Source organism: Amblyraja radiata, chromosome 5 (genome assembly GCF_010909765.2).
Source record: "Amblyraja radiata isolate CabotCenter1 chromosome 5, sAmbRad1.1.pri, whole genome shotgun sequence".
NCBI lineage: Eukaryota > Metazoa > Chordata > Chondrichthyes > Rajiformes > Rajidae > Amblyraja > Amblyraja radiata.
The window spans coordinates 17286962-17311236 of NC_045960.1; the positions used below are offsets into that span (position 1 = coordinate 17286962).

General features: G+C 43.2%; 1 protein-coding gene across 1 annotated transcript in view; it reads left to right on the plus strand.

Moving 5' to 3' along the window:
• angpt2 (angiopoietin 2) overlaps positions 1 to 24275 on the plus strand; it is an 86440-nt gene that overhangs the window by 27705 nt on the left and 34460 nt on the right. The window contains exons 2-5 of the mRNA XM_033020682.1: positions 7266 to 7421; positions 14083 to 14204; positions 20095 to 20327; positions 22577 to 22704. Coding sequence (XP_032876573.1) covers positions 7266 to 7421; positions 14083 to 14204; positions 20095 to 20327; positions 22577 to 22704 — 639 coding nt within the window. The remainder of the gene's footprint in view (positions 1 to 7265; positions 7422 to 14082; positions 14205 to 20094; positions 20328 to 22576; positions 22705 to 24275) is intronic.

Genomic DNA, 24275 nt, shown 5'->3' on the forward strand with positions numbered 1-24275 from the left:
GTCCCAGATAGAACAACAAAATTCTTATTTGCCAATTCTTACCAGCAAGGCGTGCTTAAGATAGACACAAAGTGCTGGAGTAACTCGGCGGGTCAGGCGGCATCTTTGGAGAAATCGGTAGGAAGTAGGAGGTAGGTTGCTCTTCCAACCCCCAGTCTCCACCCTCCACTCTACTTTCAGTCTGAAGAAGGGATCCAACCCAAAATGTCACTCCAGAGATGCTGCCTGACAAGCTGAGTTACTCCAACATTTTGGTCTATCTTCTGTATAAACCAGCACCTGCAGTCTTCCTACACAGTGAGGTGTGCTTGTTTAGTTTAGTTCAGAGATACAGCATGTAAATATTCCCTTTGGCTCACCGAGTCCACGGCAACCTGCGATCACCTCGTACACTAGTTCTATCATACACATTAAGGACAGTTTACAGAAGCCACTTAATATACATGCCCGCCCGATTTTTGGAATATGGGAGGAATCCAGAGCACCCAGAAAAACCCATGCGGTCACAGGGGAGAGCATGCAAACTGTGTACAGGCAGCACCCGTAGTCAGGATCGAACCCGGGTCTCTCGTGCTGTAAGGCATCAACTCTACCGCTGCACCACCGTGCCACCACTGTTCCTGATTAGATTCTTTAACTTGCAATGAGATGTGAAGATGCAGTTGCACTGACAAAGACATGATCTTGCTTTCATGAGTTCAGATAGGTTACACAGTGATTTCCAAAAAAACATTCCTGCCTTCGATCCACAAATAAATCATTTTTTATGTCAGATGGATGTACGTCATCTTAAAAACAAATCCTACATTTTGTCATCCCATTGGCAGCTATACTGAGGGAGGTCATCAGTAAAAATGCAGATGCTGCTTGAGAGAGTCTCTCTCATTCTATAAATATGGTGTTTCTCATTTGTATCGTGTTCCCATGAATTTGGCAGTATTTCCAAATCTCCTTATGGGGATCCAAAAAGAGCACAGTTGTTTAGGTTACCACTTGGGATCATGCAGAGCGCAAATGAAACGACTCCGAAAAACTGAAGATTTCCCTCAACATCACCTTCAAATCCTTCTTCACTAACTGCATTGGAGCTTGGTATCAGGACTAAACCCCGCTTGTCCGTTTGCCCCATCGCAAGGATCAAGGGGCAGGGCAAATACTGTAAAGCATCTCATTTGGAGATACTTAACATCATTACTTTTCAAACTTGCAAACTTCACAGAGGTTTTTGTAAATGACAGTTAAACTCCGATAATTCGACAATAAGTGGTATGAATATTGATTTCTCTAACTTCAAGTGGTATGAATATTGATTTCTCTAACTTCAAGTAACCCTTGCATCCCCTCTTTGTCCATCCCTACCCCACCCAGGTCATGCCAGCTTCAAAGTCGTCTTGTTAAGTCTCATTGCCTGTACTTGTTCTCACCGAGCACACAGCTAACAATGGCCTGTTTCTTTATCATCGTTACTTATTTGCATATCTTTCATCCATTGTTCTATATCTCTCTACGTCACCGTCTGTATCTATCGTTTCCCTTTCCCCTGACTCACAGGCTGAAGAAGGGTCTCGACCCAAAAACGTCACCTATTTCTTTTCTTCAGAGATGCTGCCCGACCCGCTAAGTTTCTCCAGCTTTTTGTGCCTATCTCCAATAATCCGTATCCTGTTGTTCAGAAAGCCAGATGATGTGGCATCTGGTTGACCAAACGCTAATTCCCAGATCCTCATCTCTCCTGAAACTTCACGGTGCCCGGCTTCTGTACTCTCCCAGTGTGCCGGTCTCCTGTGCTGTCTTGAAACATTTTAGTCTTCAGAGATACCGTGTGGAAACAGACCCTTCGACCCACTATTCCGTGCCGACCATCAATCACCCGATCACACTAGTTCTATGCTATCCCACTTTCTCATCCCCTCCCGACACGTCAGGTGCAATTTACAGAGGCCAATTAACTTACAAACCTGCACTTCTTTGGAGTGTGGAGGAAAGCGGAGCACCCGGAGAAAACCCACGCGGTCACAGGGAGAACGTACAAACTCCATGGACAGACAGCACCCGAGGTCAGAATCGGACCTGGGTCTCTGGCGCTGTGAGGAGGCTGCTCTCCACTGTGCCGCCCAGGTAACCCTCCAGATCCCACTCGCCTGTGCCCCTTTGAAATGCTCCAGGCCTTGACACTCGTGTTCACTCAAAACACTCCGGACTCTGGCTTCTGTGCTCTCCTGAAACTCTCCATATCCCAGACCTCCGCACTCACCTGAATATATCCGGATACTAGTTTCCTGCACTTACTTGAAACTCTCCGCATCCTAGTGTCCTGTGTTCCCTTGATACTGTCCAGATCCGAATGTCCTGAGTTCACTTCAAATGCTCCAGATCCTAGTGTCCTGTGTTCCAGTCAAACGCTCCAGATCCTAGTCTCCTGTGCTCCCTTTAATCTCCCCAGGCCCCCGCGCTCTTGTGCTCCCTTGAAACAATAAATAATTTCACAATAGTTTACATTATTAAGAGCCCAAGCCTTGAAAGGTCATGCTGAACTTGCAGTGTTGAATGCGCAATAAGTAAAATGTTTGCCGATCCCACAACTTGCTGTCCTAAATAGCGGATTAGCCTCAATCTGTCCCTGCATTACTTCATAATTAGTAGATCATTGTTTGCAGTAATAAACTGGAATAATCGAAGAAAGAACTAAAGCCATGGATGATACATAATCAATGGTTATTATATACTTGGACTCTCAAGGGATACTTGGGAAATTTCCATGCCATTTTTCTTAAAATAATGAATGACAAATTTATCTTGCTTTCAAAACAGTAGGCGGAATATAGCAATAAATCAAAAATGATTTTATGACAGCAGACTGTGTCAATTAGCATTTCTATATGAATCTTGGTTGTGAGCTGAGGAGATAAGTGGCACGGTGGCACAGTGGTAGAGTTTGAACCTGACTATGGGTGCTGTCTGTACGAAGTTTGTATGTTCTGCCCGTGACTGCGTGGGTTTTCTCCCACACTCCAAAGACGTCCAGGTTTGTAAGTTATTTGCTTCTGTAAATTATAAAATTATTACGAGGGTGTAGGATAGTACTAATTTTGGATGAGAACATACATGGAGAGATGAGCAAGTTTGCAGATGATACAAAAGTGGGAGGTTTTTCAGATAGTGAAGATAGTTGTGAAAAATTGCAGCAAGATCTCAATTGGTCAGGTGGGCTGAGGAATGGTTGATGCAATTTAACGCAGAGAAATGTGAGGTGTTGCATTTTGGGAAGTCTAACGTGGGCAGGACCTACACAGTGAATGGTAGGGCACTGGGGAGTGTTGTAGAGCAGGGGGATCTAGGAGTGTAGGTGCATAGCTCCCTGAAGGTGGAGTCGCAGGTAGATCGGGTGGTCAGAAAGGCCTTTGGCACATCGGCCTTCATCAGCAGGAGTATTGAGTATAGAAGCTAGGAGGTCATGTTGCAGTTGTATAAGACGTTGGTGAGGCCACATTTAGAGTATTGTATTCAGTTCTGGGCACCGTGTTAACATAGAAACACAGAAAATAGGTGCAGGAGTAGGCCATTCGGCCCTTCGAGCCTGCACCGCCATTCAATGTGATCATGGCTGATCATCCAGCCATGTTATAGGAAATATGTTGTCAAGCTGGAAAGGGTACAGAGAAGATTTACGAGGATGTTGCCAGGACCAGAGGGTCTGAGTTATAGGCAGAGGTTGAGTAGGCTGGGACTCTATTCCTTGGAGTCCAGGAGGATCTTGTAGAGGTGTATAAGATCATGAAAGGAATAGATTGGGTAGATGCAGAGTCTCTTGCCCAGAGTAGGTGAATCAAGGATCAGAGGGCATAGGTTTAAGGTGAAGGGAAAAGATTTAATAGGAATCTGAGGGGTAACATTTTCACACAAAGGGTTGTGGATGTATGGAACAAGCTGCTTGAGGTAGTTGAGGCAGGGACTATCCCAACATATAAGAAACAGTTAGACGGGTACATGGCTAGGACAGTTTTGTAAAAATTGTATAACAAAATTTGCTACATCCATTGGCTTCCTTGTTATCTAACATGCTAGTTACTTTGTCAAAGAAGTCATCAATTGGTTGACCACAATTTCTCATCCATAAAATTATATTCACTCAGCTGTATAAGTATTCTGTTACCATTTCCTTCATTTTTCTAACAAACTGTCCTGAAGTCATTTTCACCCCCAATATTTTCAGTATTTTGCTGTCTTCCTCTCAGCTGGGACTTTTCCGAAATGCAATGTCCAATAACTTTATATATATAACTTTAATAACTTTAAGCAATAATATTCTATTTAATGTGATCTTGAGCGTACATAATATTTTCTGTGGTATTCATAACACAACAATAATAAAAAGATCTTAGTTTTGATTGCACCTACTGACATGCATACATTATTATATTACAGGTAATATGTACCAAGGGCAAATTTTTGTTCCAATGCGCCCAATCCCAATTACTATAGCGTTGAAGTGATTGAAATCCAAGTGAAGTTTAAATGGCATCAGAGAAATAAAACATCCGGAATGGATGATATTCATTATGTGGTTGGTTGGAGTCAGTATTAACACAATTACTATATTAAACTTTGAATCTTCAGATGTCCTTGCTCAAGCTAAAACTAAAGACAAATAATAACCTCCTCACACATTCCCCTGTAAGTATCTCTGTCACTCCTTTAAAATATGCCCCTTCTTTGAACAAGCTCTTAAACATAGCATCTGAATCAGTTTCCATCTGATTACACTCCTTGAGGATGTTCATCTATGTGTTCAATTAATAAAACAACAAGATTGGGGACATTTCTATTCAACCTGTCAAAGGAATTTGGGTGGGGGGTTAGAAATAGTCAGTGAACTCCTAATGAATAAATCAGACCAATTCATAACGAGTTGGTCTCCATTCGTCGTTTTTTTGGAATCATATGGTGCAACACAATTGTAAAAAATAACTGTTTCAGGACTGGACGAGGGTTGGTCAAGATTATAAATAATGATCTCCTTTTCTTTTTTATTTTATTTTATTTTCTCTATTTTCTTTCTCAACTTTCTTCATTTACTCGTTTTCTTTTTTCACACACTATACATTTCACATCATTCTATCCTTTACTATCTAACTTCTTTTTCTTATTCTAATCTTTTTTCAATGTAACAAAAAAAAAAAAAGAAGTTGTACATAAAATGTATTATGAAAATATATATTAGGCACTTTGGTGCCATATGACTGTACTTACTTCTAATAAAATAAAATATTAAAAAAAATAAAAAATAGTCAGTGAGATAAACTAACATTATAGCTGAGTGGCAAATGACAATAGTGCTACCTTCCCAATATTTAACTGAAGGAAATAATGGGTTATCGGGGCTGTATGTTGTGACAGACAGCCTGACACCTTGCATGTCATTTTAATATTACACTTAACCCATCCCCCTGGCTATTCCGGATTAATAAATTAAGGTTTTGTCAACTAATTACAAATCGGGCTAATTACAAATCAATAACATTAGCCAACTCTGAAACACGAAGCGCTGAGCATTAGGATCCAGACATCACGGACAACAGGCCCCAGTTCCCCGCTCACATCTGGCAGTGCTCTCCGTCTGAACCAGGGGCCGCGGAGCATTTTTTAAAGTGGGGGGGGGGGGGGGGGGGGGGGGGGGGGGCTGATCACTGATCACTGGCCTTGGGTGGTACCCAGCGAGGCAGTGGGGCGACCAAGGGGGGGAGGTTTGGGAGGGGGGTGCCCTCTTTTTGAAATTTGATGTATTAAAATTATGTTTTAGTGCATTGTAGAAGTATGATTTCAATGATTTTTGTTTGAAGTATTTTTAAGGTAACTTTTTAAGGGGTAACTTTTTCCATACAAAGGGTGGTGGGTGTATGGAACAAGCTGCCAGAGGAGGTAGTTGAGGCAGGGACTATCCCAACATTTAAGAAACAGTTAGACTGATACATGGATAGGACAGGTTTGGAGGGATATGGCCCAAAAGCAGGTAGTGTAGCTGGGACATGTTGGCGGGTGTGGGCAAGTTGGGCCGAAGGGCCAGTTTTCACACTGTATCACTCTATGACTACATTGTACTTCCACCATGCATGAATGCTTCAAAATCAAGTGATCGAGTTTTGAAGCCATATACGCAAGCATAGAAACATAGAAAATAGGTACAGGAATAGGCCATTTTGCCCATCGAGCCAGCACTGCCATTCAATATGATCATGGCTGTTCATCTAAAATCAGTACCTCTTTCCTGTTTTTTCCCCATATCCCTTGATTTCGTTAGCCCCAAGAGCTAAATGTAACTCTCTTGAAAACATCCAGTGAATTGACCTCCACAGCCTTCTGTGGCAGAGAATTCGACAGAATCACAACTCTTTGGGTGAAGAAAGTTTGTCCTCATCTCAGTCCTAATGGCCTACCCCTTATTCTTGAACTGTGTGACCCCTGATTCTGAACTCCCCCGACTGCAGTTACAGTAAGTGAAAATCTAGTAGGCAAGCAGGATGCTTTCTCCAACCACCCCCATTTGAAGGCCACTATCTTCCACCGCTTCTACCCAGTGCTTGGTACCTACTTCCAGCAGCCACTTGTTGTCCTCCAGGATGCTCCGAGCCATAGCCTGGTCCATGCCGGTCACCAGGGCGAATTCGGCACAGAGACTCTCACGGCAGCGGCACAATGCTTCCGACTCCTCTGATGGCCCGGGACTCTTGCACTGAGGCTGCTCCATGGCCGGAGCTGCAGCAAGCTACTCACCAGTCCCGCAAACACTCGCCAGCCCGGCTCCCCGTCCGCATCTGTCCCCGCCGCTGATTCTGCTTCCAGCATGCAGTTGATATTAATTTTGAAATTCTAGTTGATCACAATATTTCTCACGACAGAGCATGAGAACTGGGCGAAATGCGTGGGGTTTGTCTGGGTCCTCCAATTTCCTTCCACACTATAAAGATGTGCAGGTTTGTGGGTTAATTGGCTCGGTATACATGTAAATTGTCCCTCGTATGTAGGATAGCATTAGTGTACGGGAATTGCTGGTCGGCACAGACTTAGAAGGCCGAAGGGCCTGTTTTCGTGCTGCATCTCTAAGCCAAACTAAACTAAACCCTTTAGTATTTGTTGTTTCCATCACGAGAAAAGGGTTCAGACTGACTATCTTATCAATGGTGATTTTTGGGGTCAGGAAATGTTTAACTTATCCTTGCCTTTAAAATTCAGTAAATGGACTGAAAACTGTGATTTTCTTATTGCAGCTTGAAAACTATATCCAAGACAACATGAAAAGTGAAATGGTGCAGATCCAACAGAATGCTGTACAAAACCAGACAGCAACCATGTTAGAAATAGGAACAAGTCTACTCACTCAGACGGCTGAACAAACTCGCAAATTAACACATGTGGAAGCTCAGGTAAGTAGTTTACCTAAATCATTGCATTTCATCTAGAGGGGCACGGTGGTGCAGTGGTAGAGTCACTGCCTCACAGCGCCAAAGATCCGGGTTCGATCCTGACTATGGGTGCTGTCTGTACGGAGTTTGGACCACGTGGGTTTTCTCTGGGAGCTCCGGTTTCCCTCGACGTTCCAAAGGCGTGCGGGTTTGTCGGTAATTGGCTTCTGTAAACTGTCCCTAGTGTGTCGGGACACGAGGGGAATCGCTGGTCGACGTGGACTCGAAGGGCCAAAGGGCCTATATCCACACTGTATAACTAAAATTAGAACCAGGATGCAATGAAATTCCGTGTTCACAGCAGTTGCCACACCAGGCCGAGATGCATCCTGTCAGAAGACTTTCTGTGGCGCATCTGTAGAAATTCGAAATAATCCTCGTGGACTTGCTTAATTCCAAAGAAAATTAATAGGCTTTCGTGATCACTGCCTCGGTGAGCAGTGACCAGATTAGGTTGCTGGTGATATAGAAGCACAGGAACTTGAACTAACAAAGTAACTTGATGGAATCAAAGGTTAACAGAAGGCTTGGAAAATGGGGTGGAGTGGGAAAAATAGATCAGCCATGATCGAATGATGGAGCAGGCTCGATGGGATGAATGGCCTAGTTCTGCTCCTATGTCTTGTGAGTCATAGGGTTGCGGTGGAGGGTTGTTTCTCTGATGGGAGGGTTGTCAACAGTGGTGTGCCACAGTGATCCAGTGCTGGGTCCACTGAGGCCTGTAACTTATTTTAACTACTTTGATGACAATGTATTTAATGTATTTATACTGATGAAAAGTTCGCAAATGTAAGATACAGTCATAGAAACATAGAAAATAGGTGCAGGAGTAGGCCATTCAGCCCTTCGAGCCAGCACCGCCATTCAATATGATCATGGCTGATCAACCAAATTCAGTACTCCGTTCCTGCCTTCTCCCCATGTCCCGTGATTCTGTAAGTCATAGTCTTACAGTGTGGAAACAGGGCCTTCGGCCCAATTTGCACCACACTAGTCCTCGGGTTCCTATTAAATCTTTACCCCTCGGGTTCCTATTAAATCTTTCCCTCCTCACCTTAAACCTATGCCCTCTGGTTCTTGATTCCCCAACTCTATTTATGAATCTATTCCTAAAAAGCCTATAAACAAACTCAGAATAGAGTGATGAGCAACTTCTCCAATTATACACTAAATAACTCAATTCCAATAACAATAAAGTTTTCGAAGAATACCCACGGCTTTCGGATTTCCCTACCAGAGTAATTTAGTTTTCCTCAATAATTGCTTGCAGACCTCAGAAGAACTAAGTGAAAAGCAATAAATGCAAAAATGAAGTTCAAAGGAAGTTCATGCTGTGTTAGGATCAACATGAGATCTTAATTTCAAACAGTAAATGGCTACCTTTCTTTTGGGGAGTGAGTGAAGAGTAACTGTTGGGTTAATTGATAACACAAGGAGATAAACCAAATAATTGATAACACAAGGAGATAAACCAAGTTACTTATCTCTAAGAACACTTACATTTTCGCTGAGGCATCCGATTCATTGGAAATGTGAAACTCAATTACAGCAACATTTTACATTCATCTTCATGAACTTGTGGTGAATGTATGGTCAGTCACACCATACTACATTATAGTGCTGATAAATTATAATGTGAACAAGGGAGGTGATGAATGCAATATGAACACAATACCTCACATTTTGGTGGGTTAGCAATCAAGTAATAAAACCTTGAATTCTCAAGAAAACAAGCAAAGTGTTGTGCAACTGTGAGAAATGAAAAATGTGGCCAATCTTTTGAGTCACAGAGAAATTGAACCAAAAATGTGGTGTATTGCATCACAAGGGAATTTTTCATTTGCGAAGTTTAGATTTAATATCGACCATTTTGCTCTGTTTGAACAGCTGCCCCATTCCATAAATAATTGCTTCACCACAAGCTGTACAAACAGAGCTGGTTGAGGCACTTAAACGTGGAGCGTGAATGTTTAGGACAGCGCTTGGTCTTGGAGAAAGCGCTTGGAGAAAGGCTTGGGTGGGGGGGGGGGGGGGGGGGGGGGGGGGGGATTTCAAAGCATCAGGACCTCCGTTGATCAAGACAGGGGCAGCTTGAAGTGGTGAGGGAGGTGACATTGAAGATGCTCGATATCAGAGGAGATATCAGAAATAGGAAGCAAAACAAGATTGCGATGTTGAGTACATTGGACTTTAAAGATACAGCACAGAAACAGGCCAGTCAGCCCACCAAGTCTGCGCCGACCATCGATCACCCCATACATTAGCACAATCCTACATACTGGGGAAAATTTACAATTGTACCAAATCCAATGAACCAACAAACCTGTATGTATTTGGAGTGTGGGACAAAAACAGAGCACCTGGAGAAAACCCACGCAGTCACAGGGAGAACGTACAAACTCCGCACAGACAGCACCCGTGGTCAGGATTGAACCCGGGTCTCTGGCACAGTAAGGCAGCGACTCTACTGCTGCACCACTGTGCTGCCCCTTCACCACATCGAAAAGGTTCCATCACCAATGATAGATGATACCGGCATTTTATCATAGTTTCAGTTTTGCAATTAACTTTCAGGTGTGGCAATAACCGGTGCGGTGTAGTGGGGTCAAGGATCAATAAAAAAAGAATTCTGAGAAAAGGACACAGAAAGCTGGAGTAACTCAACGGGTCAGGCAGCATCTCTGGAGAACATGGATAGGTGACGTTTCAGGTCGGGACACTTTTTCACACTGTGCACTCTTCACTGTTGCACACTCTGCGGACAATGAGGTTCTATCATCACAGCCTGGAGGAGTGATCAGTCCAATTAGGAAATATAAATTAGATAATAGGACAGGAAAAAAACCTCACATAGCAGGTAGATAGATATATGTCCATAAAATGGAGATAAGAGAAACTGCAGTCTGAAGAAGAGACCCGACCCAAAACATCACATGTTCATGTTCTCCAGAGATGCTGCCTGCCCCGCTGTTACTCCAGTACATTGTGTTTTTTGTTGTAATCCAGCACCTGCATTTCTTTGTCTCTCTAAGGTTAAGATATTGTTTGAGGAAGAGCTGGCACAGGATACCAAGCACCTGAAACACTGCAGGATTTAGTTTAGTTTAGTTTAGAGATACAGCGTGGAAACAGGCCCTTCGACCCACTGAGTCCAGGCTGACCACTGATCACTGCACCATAACCAACACACACTAGAGAAATTTACAATAATAAGTCATTTAACCTACATACCTGTACGTCTTTGGAGTGTGGGAGAAAACCGGAGATTCCGGAGAAAACACACGGAGGTCACGGGGAGAACGTACAAGCTCCATGCAGACAGCACTGGTAGTCAGGATCGCACTCGGGTCTCTGGCGCTGTAAGACAGCAACTTACAGCATCACTGTGCTGCACAAGAATGATAGACGGTTTTTCTTTTGATGAATATCGCATCAACTGAAAATCTCTGTTTGTCAAATCTTGCCTCAGTAATGAGAAAAATTGCATTTTGGTTCTCATTCAACCCATCTTTGCATCTGATCAATATTTCCAAATTCCACCATTTCCACATTGACCCTTTCCTACATGGGATTTGTCCCTAGTTTTCTTTTCCCCTTTTCCTCCCCAGACTAATCGTAAACAGCCGCTCACATTTGACGTGTTTGCAAATGCAACTTATTGCTGAAGTTCAGCTTATCAGAAAGCGATTGAAAGTACAGCCCACCACTGACTTTCTGGCACCATTGGTTCCACAGCATTTCTGGATTATCCGTTTTGCCAGACCAACAGAGGTCACAACCTCGGTGGGGCCGAGATACCAGCCCGAAAAGTCGGATCTGCCGGCTCTGGCCGGGCCAGGGTTCCAGAGCCCCAGCCACAGGGGACAGGTTCGAACCGTCATTCAGCGTGGAAGTCCAGATGAGGTTGAGATTGGCCGCCTCACCTAGCCTTGGTGCCACAATTTCAGAGGAATTGCCGGGGGGTGGGGGGGTTAGAGGAGGAGACCACCAGTTGCTGGAAAATCGGTGGGGGACCTGTATTCTATTTACTGGTTATATCTCTCAGTTGATGATACCAGTGTACACGCTTTAAAAATTTCCCTGCATCGAATTATGACTTTTCTTCCCCTCAATATACTGCTCTTAATAAAGCACGGAAAGAGGCCCTTCGGCCCACCGAGTCCACACCAATCAGTGATCACCCCATACACTAGCACTATCCTACACACAAGGGACAATTTACAAATTATTTTCCTCCAAAGCCAATTAAACTGCAAACCTGTATGTCTTTGTAGTGTGGAAGGAAACCAGATCTCCTGGGGAAAACCCACGTGGTCACGTACAAACTCTGTGCAGACATTACCCATAGTCAGGATCAAACTCGGGTCTCGGGTACTGTAAGGCAGCAGCTCTACAGCCGCATCACTGTACCACATATCATCTCTGATTTGAATGGAAATTTGATTACAACAATGAAGGCTTCTGTGTCCTTATCTTTAATATATCTTTAATCTGATGGATGAAACATTGGGTTCCATGTTTAAAAACAAAACATAATTCTTGGACGCGGAGGAACAGATGTGATTTCCTGGATCAATCTGATGTCAGTTCCTCTGTGTTGTGACACTACTTGAAGACAGAACGGTGAAATATTAATTGTTTAATTTAATTTAGATCAGAGATACAGCATGAAAACAGGCCCACTGAGTCCACGCCGACCAGTGGTCGCCCCATGTCGAAGTCAAATTAACCTACAAACCTGTACGTCTTTGGAGTGTGTGAGGAAACCAGAGCACTCATGAAAACCCAGGTGGTCACAGGGAGAACGTAGAAACTCTGTACAGACAGCACCTGTGGTCAGGACAGAACCAGGGTTTCTAGCGTTTTGAGGCAGCAACTCTACCGCTGCGCCACCGTGCTGCTCCTCGGCTGATGATTGTTCCCGACACCAATGTGATACCACTTGTGACAGTATCATTGTGATGGCAGCAGAATAGCTTAGACACAAGGAACTGCAGTTGCTGGAACCTTGCATAGAACTCAAAGTGCTGGAGTAACTATGCGGGTCAGGCAGCTGGCTTGTTAGATAAAAGGTAGGCCTGGTGAAAGTCTAACCCTAGCACAAGCCACTTGTTAGTCTTTATAGGGAAGGGCAAGATTGGGTATAAAACTGGCAAAAAATGTTGATTTATTCTCAATGGTTCAAAGGTTTATTTATTATCATGTGCACCAAGGTACAATGAAATACATTTTTGCATATAGACCGGCAGGACTATTACCATACATAATGCTTCTCTGAATACAATGTCTAGCATTGCGGCTTTGCAGGTGACTCGCCCTCCTTTTCAACCTGAAGGGCTGAGACTTTCCTCCATTTCCTTTACACCGATCTTCCAATCTACCTCATAAAGCCCCATGCATTTATTGTAATCTGCTCTTTCTCTGCAGCTGTAACACTGCCGCTTCCTTTCTCTTTTGCACGACCTGATATTGTCATGCATGTTAGGATCTCACTAACAGTTGGTCTGTTCGGATAGCAAGCAAAATAGTTTTTTATGATATCTCGGTACACATGGCAATAATAAACCAATACCGTTTCAGTTCATATTTAGTATAGTTTAATTTAGATACAGCATGGAAATTGTCCCTTTGGCCCACCGAGTCCATGCCGACCAGTGATCCTTGTACACTTACACTATCCTACACACCCCAGGAACAATTTACAATTATACCAAGCCAGTTGGACTACATACCTGCAGATGTTTGGAATGTGGGAGGAAACCAGAGATCCCGGAGAAAACCCACGCAGGTTACAAGGAAAACATGCAAACTCCGGACAGACAGACAGACAGCACCCATAGTCAGGGTCGAACACGGGTCTCTGGTGTTGCAAGGCAGCAACTCTGACGCTGCGCCACCTTGCCGCCTGTTCCATACAGTGGAAAATAATATTTTTGCAACACTTCCTAACCCATTACATTTTCCAAAACATAACACGTTTCCAGGAGATATATCTGTTTGTAATTCAGCCGAGAAGCTTCTACTTCCTTATTCTAGATAAGCATTTATCTGCACCATCATTTTTCCAGTTTCTAAATATTGCTGCTCTTTCTGGTGAAAAGCTCCCTTCACAATGTTATTTCTTCATATCAAAAATACAATATTCAGCATTGAATTTTTCTTGAGAGCGGCACAGTGGCGTAGCGGTAGAGTTGCTGCCTTGCAGCGCCAGAGCCCTGGGCTCGATCCTGACTATGAGTGTTGTCTGTACGTAGTTTGTACGTTCTTCCCGTGACCTGCGTGAGTTTTCTCTGGGATCTCCGGTTTCCTCCCACACTTTGTAGTTTACTTGGCTTGGTATAATTGTAAATTGTCTGTAGTGTGTGTAGGATAGTGTTAGTGTGCGGGGATCGCTGGTTGGCGCAGACTCGGTGGGCCAAGGGGCCTGTTTCCCCGTTGTATCCCTAAACAAAACACAATTTTTCCCCTCGGAAAGAAGAAAAAGTCACAAACTCTCTTGGTGACAGAAATAACACTTGGCATGCACTGTAAGTTTTATCGGGTCCAATCAAAATAGCATTAGAGCCTTTAAAAATTTATTTTTTTTTATCCCAGGATAAACATTTCCATCTGATTTTTCCAGGTTCTGAATCAAACATCTCGACTTGAGCTCCAACTTTTGGAAAATTCTCTCTCAACAAACAAATTGGAAAAACAAATCATGGACCAAACTAATGAAATAACAAAACTGCATGATAAGAATGAGTAAGTAAACCATCAAGACAGCCAATAGCTCGCCTTTCATTTTGGCTACTATGCATCACGATCACTTTATCTTAGTTTGGTATCTCTTCCAGATGGGATGTCTGGAGTTGCCTGATTTGGTCTGTTAGACTCAGGGCTCCAGTGTTACATTTCGAGGACTTGACTCATTGAGTTGACTCACAATGCAGACCTGTCCTCAGCGTCTGTGTGCATTGTATGTGTCGCTGTGTGTATAACCCCCGGAATATTCCACGTTCAGTCGCTGCCTATGACAATGATCGATTTCTCAGAAAGGTTTTCTTCTGTGGTCTTGAGTCAAAAGTTTGGTTCTTTAGCCTTATTAAGAACTAAACTTAACTTACTTTAAAGACACAACGTGGAAACAGGCCCTTCGGCCCAACTAGTCCGCGCTGACCAGCGATCATCCTGCACACCACACACCAGGGACAATTTACAATTTTTACTGAAGCCAATTAACCTTCAAACCTGTACGTCTTTGGAGTGTGGGAGTAAGTCGGAGCACCCTGTAAAAAAACCCACATGGTCACGGGGAGAACGTACAAACTACATACACCTGTGCAGACAGTGCCCGTAGTCAGGATCAAACCCGTGTGTCTGGCGTTGTAAGGCAGCAGCTCTAACTCTACGCCATCGTGCCACCCCATGTTCATGACATGTGAGCCTGTTTGAGCCAGGCAAACACATTTTTGGTGTCAAATTGTACTGAACATGTGTACAATCAAGCCATTACACAACTAAGATAATATAAAGAGAAAAGACCCATCGTGCAGAATAAATTCATAAAAAACAGAATGAATTCATAAATCATAAATCACCAGTTCATTGGCTATATTTAAGAGGGAGTTAGATGTGACCCTTGTGGCTAAAGGTATCAGGGGGTATGGAGAGAAGGCAGGTACAGGATACTGAGTTGGATGATCAGCCATGATCATATTGAATGGCGGTGCAGGCTCGAAGGGCCGAATGGCCTACTCCTGCACCTATTTTCTATGTTTCTATAGGAGCAGAATTCGGCCCATCGGGTCTGCTCCGTCATTCGACCGTGGTTGATCTGTCTTTACCTCTCTACTCCATTCTTCTGCCTTCTCCCTGTAACCCTTGACGCTCTTACTAATCAAGAGCATATCGACCGCCGCATTAAAAATACCCAATGACTTGGTCCCCACAGCCGTCATTACCCACTGACTAAAGAAATTCCTCCTCATCTCCTTCATAAAGGCATTGTGTACAGAATTACAGCCATAATGTTACACCTTGCACTCCATTGGTATCAGATAGGAATAGTTGGTTGGCCAACCAATAGATCAGCCAACGATGAACAATTTTTAAATCAATAGGATATTTCAAATGCTTCAAGACACTATCATTTTAAGATACGTTCTTCAGCTAAGAATGCAGATCAATGAAAGAATTCCCAAGTTTGCTTGACTTTCAAAACAGTAGTAAAACAGGGAAATGGACAAAGTGACAGTGTGTAGCTTTCTGGCAGGGTTGCTGGTGGTTTGCATTCCACCCTGAAAGATGACATGGACAACCCGATACTATCTGCACTGCACTTTATCTGTAACTCTACTGAATAAACAACATTATTCAGTGATGCTTTTGCGTTTTTTCAATTTAAGAGTTCAAGTTCCAAAACCTCACGGTCTAGTTTTTTTCTAAGTTCCACTAATAATGTTTTTTTCACAAGCCAAGGATGTAGTCCCAATCTCCCAATCTACCTCATTGCCGCCTTTGCACTTTTTATTTATCAGAAGACATAGGAGCAGAATTAGGCCATTTGGAACCCGTTGAGTCTGCTCCGCCATTTGATTGTGACTGATCTCTTTTTCCCTCTCAAACCCATTCTCCTGACTTATCCCTGGAACCTTTGACACCTTCACTAATCAAGAATCTGTCAATCTCTGTTTAAAAATACCGAATGACTTGGCCTCCACAGCCGTCTGTGGCAATGAATTCCACAGATTCACCACCCTCTGACAAAATAAATCCCTCCTCATCTTGTTTCTAAAGGTACGTCCTTTTATCCTGAGGCTGTCCTAGACTCTCCTACTAGTGGAAACATCCTCTCCACATCCAGTCTATCCAGGTCTTTCATTATCCCGTAGATTTCAATGAGATTCGCCCCCTCATCCTTCTAAACTGCAGTGAATACAGGCCCGGAGCCATCAAACGCTCCTCCCTACTTTTACCTGCAATTTTTCTATCCTCTAATGCTATAAGACTATATTGTGCACTCTGGTATATTTCTCGTTGCATTAGCCGTTTTTGTTATCTCATGGCTCGAATCTCCTAATTATTAGTTATGTTCGTGTATCAGTTATTCCTTAGAAAAAAACAATCACTGGTTTAGTTTAGTTTAGTTTAGAGATACAGCGCGGAAACGGCCCTTTAGCCCACCGATTCCTCGTCGACCCCCATATACTGATCTTATCCACATGCTACGGACAATTTACAATTTTTACAGATGCCAATTAACCACCAAACCTGTACGTCTTTGGAGCGTGGGATAGGGAGAACGTACAAACTCTGTGCAGACAGCCCCCGCAGTGAGGATTAAACCCGTGTCTCTGGCGCTGCAAGGCAGCAACTCTACAACAGTGCCACCGTGCCGTCCCGGCACAATATACAGCATGATTTGACTGGATAGCATGCAAACAACGTTTTTCACTGCATCTCGGTACACATCACAGTAATGAACCAATACACTACAGAGCCAACTTACTCCACACGCTATACCTATTCCAGCATTCCCACCCCTGACCCAATCCCGTCATTCTGTTTGCCCCACCCAGCTGAGTTGCTGCCTTACATCGCCAGAGACAGGTTCGATCCGGACCACCAGTACTGTTTGCACAGAGTTTGTATGTTCTCCCCATTACTGCATGGGTTTTCTCTGGGAGCTCCGGTTTCCTCCGACACTCCAAAGAAGTACAGGTTTGTAGGTTAATTGGCTTTGATAAATATAGTAAATTGTCCCTAGTGTGTGTAGGAAAGAACTAGTGTATGGGAATTGCTGGTTGTTGCTGACTCAGTGGGCTGAAGGGCCTGTTTCCACACTGTATCTCTAAACTAAACTGAACATGGTAACACATCAGGAACTAAACCTTTGACCCAAAACTCCAGGATGCAAATCAACCAGGTAATTGGTTTATCCTAACTGTATAAATCAAATCTTGAAGTGTCACTACACAGGGCGATTAGAGACGGACGCATTTGAGCAAAGATATGAAAACAACATGAGAGCATTAAAAATGAAAGGAACCATATTTTCCTCTCATCACATCACGTTATTGGTATGTCAGTACTGAAGTCAACAGAAAGAATTTGCCTGATCCAATTAAAACTCAAAATGCATAAGTTGGAAAGGGTACGGAAAAGATTTACGATGATGTTGCCAAGACTCGAGAGCCTGAGCTATAGGGAAAGGTTTAGCAGGCTGCGACTCTATTCCTGGAGTGCTGGAGGATGAGGGGTGATCTTATAGAGGTGTACAAAATCATGAGAGGAATAGATCGGGTAGAAGCACAGAGTCTCTTGAACAGAGTGGGGGAATCGACGACCAGAGGACAGAGGTTTAAGATGAAGAGGAAAGATTTAATAGGAATCTGAGGGGTATTTCTTTCACACAAAGTGTGGTGGGGGTATGGAACTAGCTGCCAGAGGAGGTAGTTGAGGCAGGGGATATCGCAATATTTAAGAAATATTTGGACAGATACATGGATAGGACAGGTTTAGAGGGATATGGGCCAAACGCAGGCAGATGGGACGAGTGTAGATGGGACATGTTGGTCGGTGTGGGCAAGTTGGGCCTAAGGGCCTGTTTCAACACTATATGGCTCTATGACACAAACATCAATCATCCAATTTTACTATGGCTATTTTGCATGGGGCGGCATTGTTAAAATATTTTTCCGCTTTTCCCCGGGAGTTATCTGTACGCACTTTTATCTTAGTTGTGCTGAAAAATGTTGCTACAACTGCAAAACTGGGACTTTAATCATTTCAGTGCGAATGTTTGTACTTCTTCAGATCTTATCAAATACACTCAAGTTTCTTTTACAGTTTGACACCAGATTGTTTCCTCCCCCCCTCGGGTATCTCCTCCAGTCATCACTTGCTGCGAGGAATGAGTCTGCCTTGGGTTTTCATGCTGCCAGTTTTGTTTTTTGTTCCCTCATTGTTAGTTGTTGATCGTAAAGCTAGTTTCCATGAAGATACACACAAAAAGCTGGAGTAACTCAGCGGGACAGGCAGCATCTCTGGAGAGAAGGAATGGTTGACACTTCGGGTTAAGACCATTCTTCAGACTGGTTAGGGATAAGGGAAGCAAGAGATATAGACGATGATGAAACAAGAGATGTAGGTGATGATGTGATGTAAATGATAAAGAACAATGAATGAAAGATATGCAACAAAAGTAGTTGATCTTATATTTAAGGTAATCTTCACTGATTTATGAGGGTGTTCCCAATACTTGAGGAGCTTTATCTTAACCGATTAATCCTCACCGATAAATTTACTGACAATATTATACAAATAAAACAAGGCATGAAATTAATTGGACTTTAAAAGCTTCAAAAGATAAAAAGAGACTATACAACAGCTTGCATTGAGATTCCTCAGTAAAACCACAAAACTTGATTTCCACACATATTAAAATATTTTGCATTCCATTCTACGCAGTGCAAACTGGGGAAAATACAGATAGATTTTGTACATAATAAAAGTACACAAATTCTGCTCAAAAGAAAAAGTATTAATCTTGGGTTAATCTTCTCGTGTCTAATTGCAGCTGTTGTCTTTAAAGAGATACATTCAATTGCACGCATTATATCAAACTAAGGGGCAGAAAAAAGGGGGTGCTATTATTTGTCACTCTCACTTGAATTACGATCAGTGAGAGGACCTTATCTGAAATCTTGCTGGAATGGGCTGAATGGTGCTGGATCAGGTGACACTCTGTGGTCTTGTTCCACCTCCATACGGCAGGATGGAGAAGACCTACAAGGATGTAATGCTGAGGCTTTATAAGGCACTGGTCAGACCACATTTGGAGTATTGTGAACAGTTTTGGGCAGAGATGTTCATGTTATAGGAGCAGAACTAGGCCATTCTGCTAGGTCACAACTAGAGGTCTTTACCTCAGAATTAAAGAACGTTCCTTTAGGAAGGATTTTTTTTCTTCAGAGGATGGTGAATCTGTGGAATTCTTTGGCACAGAAGGTTGTGGAGACCAAGTCAATGGATATTTTAAAGGCAGAGATAGATACATTCTTGATTAGTATGGGGGTGAGGGATTTATGGGGAGAAGGCAGGAGAATGGATTTAGGAGGGAGAGATAGATCAGCCATGATTGAATGACAGAGCAGACTTGATGGGCGGATTGGCCTAAGTCTGCTCCTATCACTTATGACATTATGACCATTTGGCCCATCATGTCTACTCCGCCATTCAATCATGGCTGATTGTGCTGGCAATGGAGAGGAGGTTTTCGGGGATGATTGGGTTAACATATGGTGAGCGTTTGACGTCTCTGGGCCTGTACTTGATGGAGTACTCGTGAAAATGTGGGAGCACTTGTGGAAGGATTTGATAGCCTAGGGCCTTGGGCAGTTCAAAACGTTATCTGTGAGGAAGTAGCTCATTGTTCATTTGAAGAATTAATTTCCACGCAGAAGTTTGTGGATAAAATGAACGCAAGTTTAAATGAATGCTTTCACTGCACAAATATCCCAAACCTATGGTACATATGAAATGGAGTTAACATATGAATACATACACACTAAACATACGCTGAAAAATTGACTTCAGTCAGAAAACTATTACTTCAAGAAAAGCTAAAGTACCTTTGTTTAATTCTTATCAGTTTGCTGGAACAAAAAATCTCGGAGATAGAAGACAAACATGCAGCTGAACTCGAATCATTGAGACAAGAGAAAGCACAGCTCCAGGATTTGGTGACGAGACAATATGCCGTCATAGAGGAATTGGAGAAGCAACTGAACACTGCAACGATGAATAACAGCGTCCTTCAGAGACAGCAGCATGACTTGGAGGAGAGGGTTAACAATCTGATCAACTTGGTGAACCCCACCAGTCGTGAGTACTTGCGGCTTTAAGCTTCACCAGCACGTTATTTGTAAAGAACCAAAATAATCAATCTCAGAAGAGCACAGAACAGCCCTTAAAAATGTAAATCAAACTAAATGTTTAGAACAAAAGATACCTTAGTTTATTTTAGTTTAGAAATATAGTGTAGAAACAGGCCTTTAGGCCCACCATGCTGACTATCAATCACCCCATACCCTAGCACTATCCTACACACTGGTGACAATTTACAATTCACAGAAACCAATTAACCTACCTACAAACCTGCACGTCTTTGGAGTGTGGGAGAAAACCGGAGAACCCGGAGAAAACCCACGTGGTCACTGGGAGAATGTGAAAATTCCATACTAACAGCACCCATAGTCAGGATCGAACCTAGGTGTCAGGCCCTGTGAGGTAGCAACAGTACCGCTGCACTACTGTGCTGCCCTTAAATGCTGGAGTAACTCAGCAGGTCTGCCGCATCCCTGGAGAACATAGATCGGTGATATTTTGGATCGGGACCCTTCTTCAGACTTTGTAGGGCCCCAACCCAAAACGTCACCTATCCATGCTCTCTGGGATGCTGTTTGTCCCGCTGAGTTACTCCAGCACTTTGTGTCTATGTTTGTAAAAGAGCATCTGCACTTCTACTAATTGTTTCCAAAAATGGCTATTAGAACAAAAGATGGATAACAAAATATCAGTTGAAAAATGAAAGCATTTCATTTACGGCATACAACAGCAACGGTTTTCAAGGGGGCGGAGTTGGTGTTTACTCCATGCAGATGAAGAAAAATTAGCTCGGAAGCGGCCAACAAGAATTTCACAATCAAAAATCATTCCATAACTTTTCTCTGCAGCTTTGGAGGTTGAGGGGATGATTGATAGGAGCATGTCAAATTATGAGAGGCATAGATAGATAGGGTAGACAGTCAGGACCTTTTTCCCTGGGTTGAAATGCCAAAGACTAGCAGTACTGCTCTACATTCCATGTTCTGACCACAAAATGGTGTGCCATTGAAGAATCCTCTTGAATGGTGACAAATTGTTTTCCTGGATTAGTTTAGTTTATTGTTACGTGTCCCGAGGTACAGTGAAAAGCTTTTGTTGCGTGCTAACCAGTCAGCGGAGGGACAATACATGATTACAATCAAGCCATCCACCGTGTACAGATAAATGCTGCTGTTGGGGTAGAGATTTGAAAGAGTGGAGTGGATGTGATACGTGATTGCAGATCCACTTCTGTGATCAGCACACAAAGAGCCCCTGGCCTGGGCGCCATCTTGGATCCTTGGATCTCAATACAATCTGTCAATCTTAAAAAAAAACGCTGCCAATTTACCACATAAAAGCTTTCAATTGATTATCCTTTGTAAAACTCACATACTGAGCTTAATAGAGTTTGAGCCTACAGGGTGCATGATTTGACTGTGTTCTTTTTTTGAATAATTAGTATTAGTACAAAACATTAAACCGGGGCTCAGCAAAGCTAAAGTGCTGAAAGGATGAAACACGGAGTTCAAGTTTGGAAATTAAGCTGATTTGCACTTGTTAACAACATCAGACTGCTTTCATTTATATTTCTGCCTGCACAAATTCCCTGGAGATAGGAAACACTCAAATCGTACAGGGGGTTTACAGTTGCAAGCTGTTTTGGAAGCTATAAACGGTCACTTACATAAATCTTAACGCAAAAGCATTTCCTGTATCACTCACTGAAAGAGTGAATAAATATGAAAGGCATTGCGCAAAATTCCTTTTGCTATATCGCAAATATTACAACACCACCAGGGCTCATGAATTCCATCCTGTGGTTGCTATTTATGTCATATATTTCTCTCATAGCTATAATCATCCCCATAACAGAAAACCTCCCAATGACTCTCCAACATCAATAACCAAAATTTGAACTGATTCATTTTCTTGACTAATATATAATCACAATACATCTACTTCAATGGCTGCACGCTCTGGGAAACTCCTTAGGAATTTAACTTAACGATCAATTTGCTGGAAGAATCAAAGAACTCAGTAGCAGCCACAACTTTGCGATCACAATGATTAAATAAAGCTATGCTTCTTCTCGTTGTACCTTCAAATTAATTTAAAACATTCAGAGAGTCATAAACTCTATTGCAAAGTCATAGACTCTATGACTGAATGTTTCCAATTATTTTGAAGACACAATGGGTGGATGCAACTTTACCATGTAAGATGGTGACATTTTTAAAATGCAATTTCTTTTTTTTGTATTTCAGCCAGAATTTCGATTTTACGTCAAGAGGATCAAATCTATTTTAAAGATTGTGCTGACGTCTATAAATCTGGACGGACGAAGAATGGAATCTATACAATTTATGTGCCAAACAACAGGCAACCGTTAAAGGTAAGAGCTGACAATAACAGGCTGGGTCTTTGGGGTCCACAGTCTTTGGAGATACAGTGTGAAGGTGTTAAAGTGGTTTTTGGGTGTCCTGTTGCTTTTTATTAGTATGACTGTATGGCAAATCAAATTCCTCATAGGTTGCAAATCATACTTGGCTAATAAAGTATGATTGTGATTGTGATTGTGCCCACTGAGATTGCGCCGGCCAGTGATCTCCCGTACACTAGTTATATCCTACACACATGAGGGATAATTTACATTTGTTTCAACAGATGCCAATTAACTTAAAAGCCTGCATGTCTTTGGAGTGTGGGAGGAAACTGAGCACCCAGAGAAAACCCAGTCACAGGGAGAACGTACAAATTCCATACAGACAGCATTCGTAGTCATGTTCGAACCCGTGCCTCCGGCGCTGTAAGACAGCAACTCCAGCACTACGCCATTGTGCCGCCCAAAACCCACGCGGTCACAGGAGGAACATACATACTCTGTACAGACAGCATCGCTAGTCAGGATCAAACCCGGGTCTCTAGCGCTGTAAGGCAGCAACTCTACCTCTGTGCCACTGCATTGCGGTACTTGCGTTATGAATGATGTCCTTTAATACAACTTCACACAACCTATTTTAACCAAATATGTATGAATATATTGTCTAACTTTAATGGAGAAGTACACAAAGTGCTGGAGTAACCCAGCAGGTCACGCAGCATTTCCTGGAGAACATGGATAGGTGAAGTTTCAGGTCGGGATCCGTCTGGACTGGAATGTTTCAACAATCAACTTTCGTATAAGAATAGAACGTTGAACAAAAAACAGTAGAGAAGGTAGACACAAAAAGCTGGAGCATCTGCAGTTCCTTCTTAGCAGGACAGGCAGCATCTCTGGTCTGAAGGAGGGTCTCGACCCAAAACGTCACCCATTCCTTCTCTCCAGAGATGCTGCCCATCCCGCTGAGTTACTCCAGCTTTTTGTGTCAATCATCGGTATAAACCAGCATCTGCAGTTCCTTCTTACATAGAACAATACAGTCCAGGAACCGACCCTTCAGCCCACAATGTTTGTGGCAAACATTATGCAAAGACAAAACTGTATCTGTTTGCGCATAATCCACATACTTCTATCCATGTGCCTATCAAAAAGCCTCTTGAATGCCACCATCACATCTGCCTCCACCACCATGGGACAGCGGTAGAGTTGTTGCCTGAAGGGCCTGTCCCACTTGGATGTCATTTGCGCACCATTTATGCGACCAGGTAGCGTGTGGGTAGCGCGGGACGGGCGCATGGAGTGGCATGGAGGAGTGTGGAGTTGCGAGCGGTATCGCGCAGCGCTCCAGGATTTTGTTCTGGACTAAATCTTCGCGTGCCACCGGCCTGTCGCGGCGCAACGTCTCACCTCCAACAGCAGCAGAAGCAGGCAAGCCGAGCTCGGCCTGGGGCTCACGGCCGTTGCGGATCCGGATCCGCCCCCACTCCTACTCCCAGAGCGGGGCCAAGACCATTGGAGATAGACACAAAGTGCTGGAGTAACTCAGCGGGACCGGCAGCATCTCTGGAGAGAAGCAATGGGTG